General features: G+C 40.2%; 1 protein-coding gene across 3 annotated transcripts in view; it reads left to right on the forward strand.

The window, feature by feature from the left end:
* Positions 1–11,679, forward strand: part of LOC309367103 (uncharacterized protein) — a 53,482-nt gene extending 41,803 nt beyond the window's left edge. The window contains exons 29-37 of one of the 3 annotated variants that reach the window (XM_081906422.1): positions 490–570; positions 1,494–1,529; positions 2,834–2,870; positions 3,587–4,144; positions 5,524–5,765; positions 6,695–6,773; positions 7,041–7,169; positions 8,202–8,393; positions 9,467–11,679. In XM_081906422.1, the coding sequence (XP_081762548.1) occupies positions 490–570; positions 1,494–1,529; positions 2,834–2,870; positions 3,587–4,144; positions 5,524–5,765; positions 6,695–6,773; positions 7,041–7,169; positions 8,202–8,392 (1,353 nt within the window). In that variant the 3' untranslated portion in view covers position 8,393; positions 9,467–11,679. The remainder of the gene's footprint in view (positions 1–489; positions 571–1,493; positions 1,530–2,833; positions 2,871–3,586; positions 4,145–5,523; positions 5,766–6,694; positions 6,774–7,040; positions 7,170–8,201; positions 8,394–9,466) is intronic. The other 2 variants (XM_081906423.1, XM_081906424.1) reach the window with 2 other exon arrangements.
* Positions 11,680–12,663: the final 984 nt, after the last annotated feature.

Consider the following 12,663-nt stretch of genomic DNA (forward strand, 5'->3'; position numbering starts at 1 on the left):
GAGATCTATGCTCCCTACCATCTGCTGCCTTTTAGCCTGCTTGATGGGTTCCACCTATTGATTCACTCAAAAGGAGTTTCTTCATACCTTGACCACTTAGAATGGTTGTGATTATTCCAGAAAATCACATCAGTTACACGGCCACTGACTACAATATCATGCTCTAAGTGCCGGAGTTCTCTCCCTTCTACACCCCAGTCTGCTGAGGGTGGAGTGGGGAGTTGGTTCGGTGGATCGGCCAGTTTGGGGGCTTTAATTATGTCTTGATGTGCTAAGTGGTCAAGAAATTAGGATGGATCAGGCCTGTCAAGTCATGCATTATTTTTTTTAAAATGTATGCATTTGGAATTCATATGGTAGAGTCCATTTCTGCTGCAAAATGTAGGGAACTTCCAAATAATACTATCTAGTCTTTCCCATCAGTGCATGTTGTTTCAAACAGAGGTGGTTAATGTGATGCCTTACGAATGTTGTGCAATTAATTCCAAGGGTGATCGTGGAGCTGCTGGAGAAAGAGGAAGAAAAGGAGAGAAGGGAAACATGGGTGACCCTGGTTCAGCTGGAGAACCTGTATGTAATAATATGCATAAGAAATCATTAATACTTTTTCACTTAAAAAATCATCTAACTACAAATGACACACATTTGGACCCCATGGGAGTGGGAGGAGTGACATGAAGGGGAACAATTTAGAGCAGGGAAAGCATTAAATACTCCTTTCTCCCAGGAGACTTCTCCTCTCCAAATTCCTTTCCCCCACACAAGTATTTGTTGTTGATTGTTTTCTTTTTTAAAAAAATAACAACCCTCCTGTTGTTGTTAGTTTGTTAGTTAGTTAGTTTGTTTGCTAGTTATAAATTAAAATCATTTAAATACTGCTCTTAATTTAAAAAATCTCAGAATGGTTCATAATCATGCTGCAACTTACTTAACAAGCAAAATAAAATACATAAAACATTTTCAACCTTAAAACAGTAGCAAGGAAATCATCCCACAGATTGTTCTAAGAGATCGGTGATTGGGAGTGGCCGCTGGGACCATATAACACCAGTCCTAAAGGATCTTCACTGGCTCCTAGTATGTTTCCGAGCGCAATTCAAAGTGTTGGTGCTGACCTTTAAAGCCCTAAATGGCCTTGGTCCTGTGTACCTGAAGAAGCGTCTCCACTCCCATCATTCTGCCTGAGGTCCTCCTCCAAGGGTCTTCTGCTGGTTCCCTCACTGTGAGAAGCTAGGTTACAGGGAACTAGTCAGAGGGCCTTCTTGGTAGTGGCACCCTCCCTAGGGAATGCCCTCCCTTCAGATGTCAAGGAATTACACAACTTTCAGAAGACATCTGAAGGCAGCCCTGTATCGGGAGGTTTTTAACGCTTTATGTTTTATGTTTTTAGGTATGGTGTAAGCAGCCCAGAGTGGCTGGGAAAACCAAGCCAGATGGGTGGGGCATAAATAATAAAAATGTTATTGTTATTTAATGAATGCTTGTCTTTTTAGGGCAGAACCGGAGCAAAGGGCGAGCAAGGTCTAACAGTAAGCACTTAATACTTTGGAAAGAAAATTCATTTATGCAATATTATCTCAATCTCTGTATGTGTCACTGAGCAGCTGTGAAAGATTTTTTTTAATGCTTTATTTGAAGAAGGCATATATAGAGAAAGCTCACTGAATACCCAAGTATGTTGTTCAGAGTATTTCTTTATAATTTCCTGGCTATTGGGAAAAGGGGGATAAAGGAGGCCAAATGAAATAAAAATGACATTGTAGACATCACATATTTTTTAAAAAAATAAGTCAGAAACCATGGTAGCCATACAACACTAGAAGTCACAAAAATAAAGGAGTGTTTTTGTAGGAAACCGACCAACTATTAAAAGTGTATTTTTCAAAGCGGTGCTGTAGAGGGAACTGACCTGGGTTGAAGGAGGTGCAGATCTCAGTTCCAGGTGTGCTGATGTTGTTGTTTCTGGAGCTCCATCCAGAGAGTAGATGGATCTTCACTTTCAGATTTAAATATACTTCTTGCTTGGGCTGCTCTGTCTTCAACACCCACAGCTGGATGTCTGGTCCTCCTGCTGAAAGACAGCACAGGTGGACTTCCACCTGCTCATCCACCTTGGCTCACCTTTGTGCTAAGTCAGTGGAGATGCTGTGCTTACTGAGATGGGGATGAGGTGAGGTAAAGTGATAGCAAACGCAGTGGCAACCCCACAAATGCACACACACCTGAAGCTCCCTTGAACTCACACCCATCTCTGTCCTAGCAAGCAGCACTACTGCCATCAGTAGTGCTCCACTGCACTCCGCACACACAAACACAAACATACCAACACTGCTGTGCTAAGTGAGACACCAAAGACATCCTATCTTACATCCTTGGGCAACTCAGGCAAAATGATTTGATGCATACAAAAGCCAATACAGAATTGGCTACGGTAGAATAATCTTGGTGAAATGCAGGTGGTGGAAAAGTTGCCTTACTAAAAGTTCTCCATTAGGAGAAATAAATTCTATATTTTAAGAAATGCGCTGCAGCATCTGATTGGGATTATAATATTCCCCTGCGCACACAAAAGGCAGCCTATGAACTTCCAGGGGTATTCACATCTACTCTTAAAGCTCCTTAAGCCACGATGCATTGCAGCATTTAAGCATTGACTGAATGGTCCAGCACTTAAGTGCTTAAGCTTCATTGCATGAACAATATTGGCAACAACTCTGATGATGAAAAATGCCTGAAATCTGAGGTATGCCAGCAGAGGCCATGCTATAAATTGCTGGGAATAAAGCAGACGTCAGATAATGTATATGTGAACTCTTTGTCTTTTCTAACCTAGAGAGAAGATATAATTAAATTGATTAAAGAGATATGTGGTAAGTTTTCAACAAGCCTTCTCATTCTAATCCTATGCCTGTTTGTGCCGATCATTTCCTCCTCCCAGAAAATGATTATCGAAACATCTGCAACTCCAAGGGGAAATGAAAAGGTCGCCCAATCATTTGAGATGTCAATTTAATATTTAAAAATTCACATTTAAATAGTTTAGCACCCAGAAAGAGCCGTGAGAATTAGAACACTAACAGATATCTGCCTTTGGCAGGCACTTTTAAATTTAGCCTACATTGCTAAGTCAAAAGGAGAAAGTGTTCTGTCAGTCCCCAAATATTAGCAGTGCTCAGTCCACAGCCCGATTGTGGCTAATCTTAGATTCTGACCTAATGGGGAGTGGCCAGATTCTGACCTATCGGGGAGTTTGTCACTGTGGGAAGGTTCTTGTGATTCCATCTATCACTGTGAGCATTGTGAATCTCACATTAGCAATAAATAATTTGAAAGTCTCGGTCATACTAAGATCTCCATTAAAGCCATCAAGTAATTTAAATTGGTTCTGTTTCATCTGCAATCTTACTTCTATCCTAAGAAGAGTGTAGCTGTTAAGTCGATTCATAGCAGGCTGCAATTGTTTGCCCTTTTTTAATTAAAAAATGCACTTATCCTCATATACATCACACATCGGGAATATAGTATATAATTAAAGCAAGCCATATGGTCTATCTGAATGGATTTGGTTTGTTTTTCTTTTTTGCAGGCTGCGGTATCAAATGCAAGGAGATACCTATGGAGCTTGTGTTTGTGATTGACAGCTCTGAAAGTGTGGGCCCAGAGAATTTTGAAATAATCAAAGATTTTGTCACTGCTTTGGTAGACAGAGTAACTGTAGGGAGAAATGCCACCAGAATTGGCCTTGTCCTCTACAGCCTGGAGGTCCGGCTTGAATTTGGACTTAATAGGTACACAACTCAACAGGATGTGAAACAAGCAATCAGGAAGATGTTATATATGGGAGAAGGCACTTACACAGGCACAGCCATCCGCAAAGCAACGCAGGAAGGATTTTTTGGGGCTCGAACTGGAGTGAGGAAAGTTGCCATAGTCCTCACAGATGGCCAAGCGGATAAGAGAGAAGCCGTCAAGTTGGATATTGCTGTCCGAGAGGCTCATGCAGCTAACATCGAAATGTATGCCATTGGAATTGTGAACACTTCAGACCCAACACAAGTTGAATTCTTGCGGGAGCTGAATCTCATTGCATCAGACCCTGACAGAGAACATATGTACCTCATTGACGACTTTAATACTCTTCCAGGTAATCATGGCTCTTAAAAGAATTACTGGTCCCCACAGATCATCTTCAAGCTTTTGGGTGCCTCCAGTCAAAGATTACCCTCTACATCCCTCACTAAGGTCTTGGAACAACATAGTGGATGTAGAGCATGCCATGTAGGAATGTTATGTTCATCCATAGATTTTATATCCCAAAGCTATAGAGATAGTTAACTTTTCTTAGGCCAAGGGCTGCATTGCTCCACATTCAATGTTCTGGGGTCTGCATGTCAAAGTGGCCATAGCTGAAGTGTAAAAGCATGCATAGTTGAAGGGTAATATGTGGGGGGTTTTATAAAAAAAACCCACACCACACTAAGAAGGAAACAGGACAGAAAAGACTTAAGAATGAATATAGACAACACTGGCATGGACCAGAAATAGAATGGATCACCCAGTCCTTCTCTTGTCCCTTTGTGACCCAGGACACAAGCAAACAGGAATGAGAAGCTGAGGTTCTCAAAGGGAGAACTCTGCTAAGACCTCTGTTGTTCTCCACTCAGGGCAGGAATTAAAGCAAGGGGGTAGGAATTAAAGCAAGACTTTCTTATGTATTTTCCTAAAATTACACAAATAAGAATTTCATATTGTGGACCTATCTTAATAGTTTGCTGCACCAGTTAATAAATGCTTAGGGCAAAATATACCAACTTTTGTGCAAGCACAAAAACATAAAATATGATGTGCAAATTATTGCTTTGCAGAGGGGTGGGTGCCATGCTGTTTTTATTGTAATTACTTGTATGCAGTGGCGAAGCTGCATGCTCCGACACTGGGGGCGGAGAGCAGGTGGGGGCATTTTATATCCCGGGGCTGGCACGTGCCCCGGGGGTGTGGCGCAGTGGGGGGTTGTGCGGCGCGTGTCGGGGTGGCCACGATGGTACCACCACCTCCTTGATGGTGCCAGGGGCGATGTGTTCTCCCTGTCCCCCCTGTTCCTCCACCAATATTTGTATGGTTTTTATGGGGGAGGGTGTTTTGTTTTTTCTATATTTTTAATGGTTCTTCTTATTATCTGCAAACTGCCTTGAGTCCCATCAGAGGAAAAGGCTTATACTCAGAGCACACACATTGAAATTTATGGGCTTTATTAACTGAAGTCCCCAAATTTCAAGGGGTTTTCTGAGTAAAACTTAGCTGGACACAACCCATTTACTTTGACATAAATGGCTATGCTTTGGGGATTGCCATATGTGAAGAAGACTTAAGGAAGTCTTCCCAAGACTTAAGGAACAATTACTTTTTTTAAAAAAAAGTTTCAACATAGTGAAAATTGCATGAGTAATATTATTTCTTGAACAAAATGTATTTTTTTCAACATTTGGGATTTTAAAATGGGTTTTTATTTTCTTTTGTTTCAAGCTTTGGAGTCCAAACTTGTTAACCAGTTTTGTGAAGATGAACATGGGGCCTTAATATATAATCGGATTGGAGCTGGAGGAAGCATAAATGGACCATCTATCCACTCAGTATCTTCTCGTTCTTCACAATACATATTGCACACAAACAGTAATAATGGACAGTCAGTTTTATCAAATGAATTTGAAACAACAGTGAAAGTGGATTCTATAAATCTTGGCCAGCCTTCTCAACCATTAATCCCGGTACTCATTGGCTACTGGATATTTTCTGGATTCTCTCTTTTTACTTGTAGTGATTATTATTACTTATTAAATTTATATATCACCCTTCATCTGAATCGCAGGACAGTTCACAGCTGAAAAATACAAAATGATAAGGTTTTCTTTAAAAATTAGTTGCAAATAACTGCCTTTACAGCTAGTATTTTGAAACTGAATACTTATTTTCAATAAGTAGCTTAGTTAGCCATTAAGTTATTTCAATGAAGGGTCTAATTCCAGTGCTTTTAATTTAAAGGTAATTTTATCTAAAGCATCACCTGGTTGATGCTTCATGTTTCCGTAAATCAGGCAAACACTATTTGAAAGCTCTGGAACCTACATTTTAGTCTTGAACTTGAAGCATATATGACTTCCATGTACAAAGAACCAACACAAGTGGTTCTTTGTGGACAGAAGTAAAATGAAGCAGGTCTCTATTAGGCTTCTCTGTATCACAGAACAAATATTTGTTTATCTATCTGTCTATCTATCTAAGCTGCTGTTCCCTATAAAGTGACATGGTGGGTTACAGCAATGTCAAAATACAATATTAAAACAATTTACGATCAGAAGAATAGATGGAGTTCTAAAAATATATATCTCAGATATCAAAAGACGAGAGGTGCATCTTCAGCGTATGACAAAACTGAACAATGCAAGTGACAGATGCAGCTTTGTGGGGAGGGAATTATTCAGCTTAGGGCACAGAGAATGTCCTATCTGGGGCTACCACTCCCTGAATTTTGAGGGCGGTGGAACTACCAAGAGGTTTCTCAGCCAAGAGGGTCTGTAGGGAAGGAGTTGGCCTTTCAGATATTTGGGGCCTAAGTTATTGAGGGCAGTAAATGTTAGGTTCACTGGTGGTAAGTCCCCACTAAATTTTAAAATTAACAAAACTGAATTTGTTTCAGACCAAAGAATTGCACAGGTCATCTCATGAGAACTACAATGTGGAACCTGATGATCTCTCATCTTTGTCTCCTGTTAAAGGTAATTCTTTCTGCAATCTAGTTCTTAACAGGATATGTCTCATAGGCAAAACAAAAATCAACAAACAAACCTCACCACCCTTTCCTTAAATTCCTAGAGGGGTAGCCATGTTAGTCTGCTGCAGCAAAAATAACAAATAATATTGTGACGCTGCAGGTATTATTATGGCATAAACCTTCAGGGATTAAAATGTACTTCATCAGCTATATGTCATCCCATCTCTTGAATGGTTTTTTCTCTCTGTGTGTATAACATTATATTCTGCAGCAGTTACTTCAGCACTGCCATCATTGCCATCATCACCATCGTCATCACCGCCGTTGGCATCGCTAACTGAGAAAACGCTCCCACCTTCTCATTCATCAGCTTCCTCCATGCCACCTACACCCAAACCAGGTCGTTACATGTATCAAAGTTTTAACGCTCTTCCATTTCCCCCTATATATAATAAAAATGCAATGATGTCGTTGTACAACCCTAATTGGAGGATTTGCAGTGCCTCTTCACGATCTAGCATTTGCATGAAGCGGCAGTGGGTGTGGAAAATGAAGGCAGACGTTTGAGTAAAGCAAGGGGAGAGGGAACTACAAGGAAAATTGGGTTATTAAACAATAGCTGAAGTTGGAGTAAAGTATAAAGAAGGTACAAGCGTCTCCCCGCTTACGCACATTTGACTTATGTGCAACTGTGCATATGCTCGATGCCTGAAAGTAAATAAACCCGTTTATACTGCAAAAGGGCGTGAAAGGGGCAAAAAGAGCGGGAAAGCAGCAAAAATTGTGTGGAAAAGGGGGAAATGGCCATCCCATGAACCTTTGTAACTGCAATCCCATGGGTCTTTGCCCAGATCTTTGAAGCCTATGGAGAGTTGGGGTTTGGAGGGAGGCTTGGAGTGAGCAATTGTGGGGGAGTTCAGCGGATTTTTGTGGGTTTCCAGAGGTTTAGAGGGTGATTACAGGATTTTATATGTGATTTAATGTATACACGTGGTACCCAGGAACGCCACCTTCACAGAAGTGGTGGAGACGCCTGTCCTGTGGAATATTTGAGGGCTCCACATCTTTTATCTGTCTCACATGAGGCAGCAGAGATAATGAGCAGGAACAGGTTTGAATATGGGAAGGGATTGACACAGAAAAGGGGTGGGTGGGTGTGTTTAAATAAGGGTAGAGAAAAATTGAGAGGAAAAGTTTTAAACATTAGTAGAGATGTGAGTAAAGCAAGACTGGAGAAATACTGAAGAGAAGAAGAAACTCTATCCATTTATCCAACCATCATGTTGGGGGGGTAGCGTATATCGGCACTACCTTCATAAATTTAACTTCTAACATGGTAAATGTTTGATTAAATTTGAACTTTATTGTCACAATTACTTTTGTAAAGCACTATAATGAGAATAATTATATTTTGTTTTTGTTTCTTTTAAAGAAAATCTCTTGAGCCCTCCACAATGTAAATTAAGATTAGATCAAGGACCATGCCGCGTGTATATTATAAAATGGTATTATGATAAGCAAGCCAATTCTTGTGCTCAGTTTTGGTATGGTGGCTGCGATGGAAATGCTAACCGCTTTGATATCGAGGAAGACTGTAAAAAGACCTGCGTATTTTCCTCTTGAGGTAGGAACCAACAAGGCTTTTCTACAGACTCTTGCAGTTCTGGGAAGAGCCTGTGCTGACACTGCCCCAATATTTCAAAGAATGCTGCTTTCCTATGCATGCTTATGTGCCAGTAAGCCTCAGTGAACAAACTGGAATTTACTTATGAATAGACTTGTCTAGGATCACACTTTCAAGGGCTTCCTGATCGTGGAGAGGTTCATGTTACACTTGTGTGTCCTTTCACTCTCACCCAAGATCAGAGCTTCAGAAATAAAATATGAAAAATCAAGGTTGCGCATGAAAAAGTAATTCTCAACATTATACAGGTTGTGTGACCTGTGCCACACACTGTCAATACCATACTGTTAGTAGTCCCACTGGTTTGTGGGCTTAAACCTGATGTTCTCAAACTGCATGGCAGGACCCCCCTTCCCCCCCCCAAAAAAATCAGCTGCAAAATATTTGTAAGCGGGTGGAGGAAGGTTGTGACTTAGACCTACCCAGAAAACAAGCAGCAGCTGGGGATCACTGTGTCTCAGGGGGTCTTCTCTTTTTCCCTCCCTCCAATAATCTGCTAGAGGAAGAATCTATTCTTCCACGTCCTCTTAGAATAGATCAATGCCTTGAGCATCCTGAAGCTGCGTTGTTTCCTTCTTCTAATCCTGTCCCACACATCTGCCTGGATAAATAGCTCTTTCACTTTCCTATTTACCAGATTCTCCAAGTGAGGGAGAAGTCCTAACTCCTTACCCTCTAGCAAAGAAGAGAACCGCAGTCTGCTGTGTACCCACCATACATTTAAAGCACAGCCCCACCAAAGAATCCTGGGAACAAATCCTGGCTACAGTTTCTAGCATTGTTAACAAACTACAGATCTCAGGATTCTTGGAGAGGATGTGCTTTAGACGTATGATGTGTACACAGAATATTTTCAAATATTATGTAAATGATGCTCTGATAAGCAACTTGGGAAAACAGTGTAACTGGAAATTGGGAAACAAGTTCTGGACACAACACTCGGATTTAATTTTGCTTTAATAGAGAAATTCATATTTATCAGTACAAATTATATAACTTGTCCTGTTTTACAGATGGCTGAAGGATATTAACAGAGACGCTTGCCAAGCAGAATTCAACAGAAAAGATTGTTAGCCAAGAGAGGGGAGATTTTGTGCAAATGTATTAAGATCTTTTTGTATTTTGTACTTGATTAACAAGAGGAAAGATGACCAGTATCATCAAACCACTTATTCCACTGTAGTCCTACTGAAGTCAATGGAGCAGTCTATCTTCTATTTCCTTACGTGCAGGTGCAATGTTAAGACACATACTGAGGCCACACATACGTTCGGATTGTATCATCACACTGCTCAGCTGACAGCAAGGCCTTGTGTCATGGGAATGGGAAGGAAAACAGCCTTTAAATCTGCTTCAGATGGTTGGATTTAGAGCTGATTTAGGCGGTTTTGGGGGCCAACAAAGGGGCGAGGGGAGATTTCTGAAAGCTGCTTCCTTTTCTGTTCTACTCGCAGAAACCATACCATTGGATAATACCCCTCAAATCTGAAATAATCGTGCATGCTTTGTAGATTGTAAAACATTAACAAAACAAAAATAAACATATCTTATATTGTGAATAGAAACTTCCCCACTGCTGTATGAGGCTGATTTTACCCTGCCCCCTGCCATGTTCGCTTTTAATTTAGTAGCTCAGCCGGGGCAATAAATAACCAGGAAACAATGGGGAGGAGTGATTTGCCAATTCAAAAGGGTCTCATTTAACTCATGGTAGAAACATGATGTTAAGAACCCTGTCTTTTCCTGGTAGTATGAAGTTTTACCCATGGGAATCTAGAAAGCTATATGGTACTATGTTTGCCAGGAAATGTTATAAATTCCTGTATGAGGGCTCTTTATAGGACCTTCCCAAGAGCTAGCAGTCTCCAAGAACCTAATAGAGCCAGCAAAACTATAACCAATAGTTACCCCTTTCCTTATACACACATCAAATTCTCGCTTCACAATTTTCAGTTTGCCTGTGGACTATATTCCGGAATAAATGAGGCTTTCCATCTGTTGGAATCTGCAGGTAAATGTTACTCAGGGGTAGAAATTAGATACTTCTTTAAGGCTGCAACCCTATGCACAATTATTTGCAATTAACCCCAAAATGGAAGCGTACTTCTGAGAAAGGAGTGCTGCACAGGTTAGGTTGCACAAGTTAATCCTAAAAACATTATTATACCCTAACAAACTCCTTGGTCATTTGCATCACTTGATAAACTAGTTATGTAACTTTGGGCATGATACATGACCCTTTTTTTGCCCCAAACCGTGTCTTCTAGATACTATACATGCCTCATGGTGTGCTAGAGGTTTTTCACCCATTGGACTAGTTCACATGTAATGCTAAGTTATGGAAAGAACCTCATCAAAGCCTCATCTCCTCTCTTCCTTAGTTTTTAAACAAGCTAACCTCAAAGCATAGGCTACAAAGCTGCCTTATTTAACCCATTTGTTGTAAGCCACGATCTCCGCTTTATATGTGATAAGCCAAGATTTGTGAAAAGTGAAAGTAACTGTTACAAGTCTTTTTTATGGCTGTGTGAGAGTAGGGAGCATACAAGTGTGAGGCTTTTGCTCTTGTTCCAGTTCATGCATATAGCAGCAAAACATGGTTAAGAGTGTTATATGCAAACTAGCTCATAGCGTTCCAATTATGCTGTTGAAAGTGAATATTGACAAGGAGGCAGCATGGCAAAATTACCTGTAAAGCTACATTAAACGTATCCAAATAAATTGTATATTAATATGGCTCAGTCCTAAAACTTGCTGAGCCAAAATATAAGAGATTAGAATGTGGGCATCAAACACTATGCCATGCTAGTTTCACAAAACTACTGCTTGCTCAGTAGAATACTGGCACTGCAGGTAGATACATCAGTACTGTATACATGTTTCAAAGTGGGTTGTTAATTTGTTACCTCTGTCAGCATATGCCCATAAATATCTGCATTCCAGGTTTTTTTGTTTTTGTTTACTAGCATACATATATCAGCATTAAACATGCAAAAGGTACTTTATGCATAAACTATACTAAAATACATTTTGCACTAAGCGTATTTCTGTGCCACTAGAAAAATCTGCGTGGTGATGCAAAACTAACATCTCATCTCACTGTGTTAATTAAAAATCACTGTTTCTTTTAATCACGTCATATGAGGAAGATATTTAGAACTGAATGTTTGCTTTTGTGAAAATGTAACCAAGAATAAATAATATTCTTTCAAAATAGATTTATATACAGGCTGTAGTCTCTGTTCAATTCATAAGTTTATTTGGTTCTTTCAAGTGCCTTGTGGATTTAATGTTAATGTTGCAATCTATGCATGTTTACTTAAGAGAAAGTCCTTTTGAAGTCTGTGGGATTTCTGAGCAACCACACACACAAGTGGTTAACAAAAATCTTAACTTTAGACACATTGTACATTATTTAAAAATATTGTAGTTGCTGGCATCTCAAACTTGTATTTAATATGCATGCACACCTTTCCACCAACTAACAGAATACTGGTTGTCACAATATTGGTATTTAGTGATATTTCATAGCAATAATAGCCTAGACATTTTAAATTTTATTTAACACATTTAATGCCTTTCCTCAAGTAGCCCAAGGGTGCTAAAAGCATGTTTAAATAATTATTTAAAAAAACAACTTGACATTATTTTTTTAAAAAAACATAAAACCGCCAAACACTAAAACAAAAAGAAGAAAAATGCAATTACCCTAGAAAAATATAAGCAAAGCATTTTAAATCATTTCAATAAAGGAATTTTCATTTAGGCACCACCAGAATCCTTCCTATAAGTAAGGTTTTGACCATCCTCCGGCTGGCTCTTGGGAGATAAGCCTCCTTCCGAAAGGGGCGTCATCCCTAGTCCCAGCCAGGCATAATTTTTGAGGTTTTAAAATCTTGTTAGAAAGCAATGCGCACAAATCCCACCGACTGGGCACGATGGAACGTTTATTATTGACGTTCCCTTTCCTCCAGGGAACTCCGGGCGGTTTACCATTATTGCTCTCCCCACTTTGATCCTTGCAAGAGCCCTGGGAGGTAGGCTCGGCAATAAATACATCCCTATCCAGGCCGCCTGGCATTCTTAGGAGCCCAGGAAACCAGTTTCCTATATGCACCCCGCAGGCGCGCCTTGGCGTCCCTAATTCGATCCGCCGAGCGTCGTTAACGAGAGCGCGGATTGCCTGCAGCAAGCAGAAAAGCACGCACAG

This window comes from Podarcis melisellensis, assembly GCF_964234715.1.
Source record: "Podarcis melisellensis genome assembly, chromosome: 1".
Lineage (NCBI taxonomy): Eukaryota > Metazoa > Chordata > Lepidosauria > Squamata > Lacertidae > Podarcis > Podarcis melisellensis.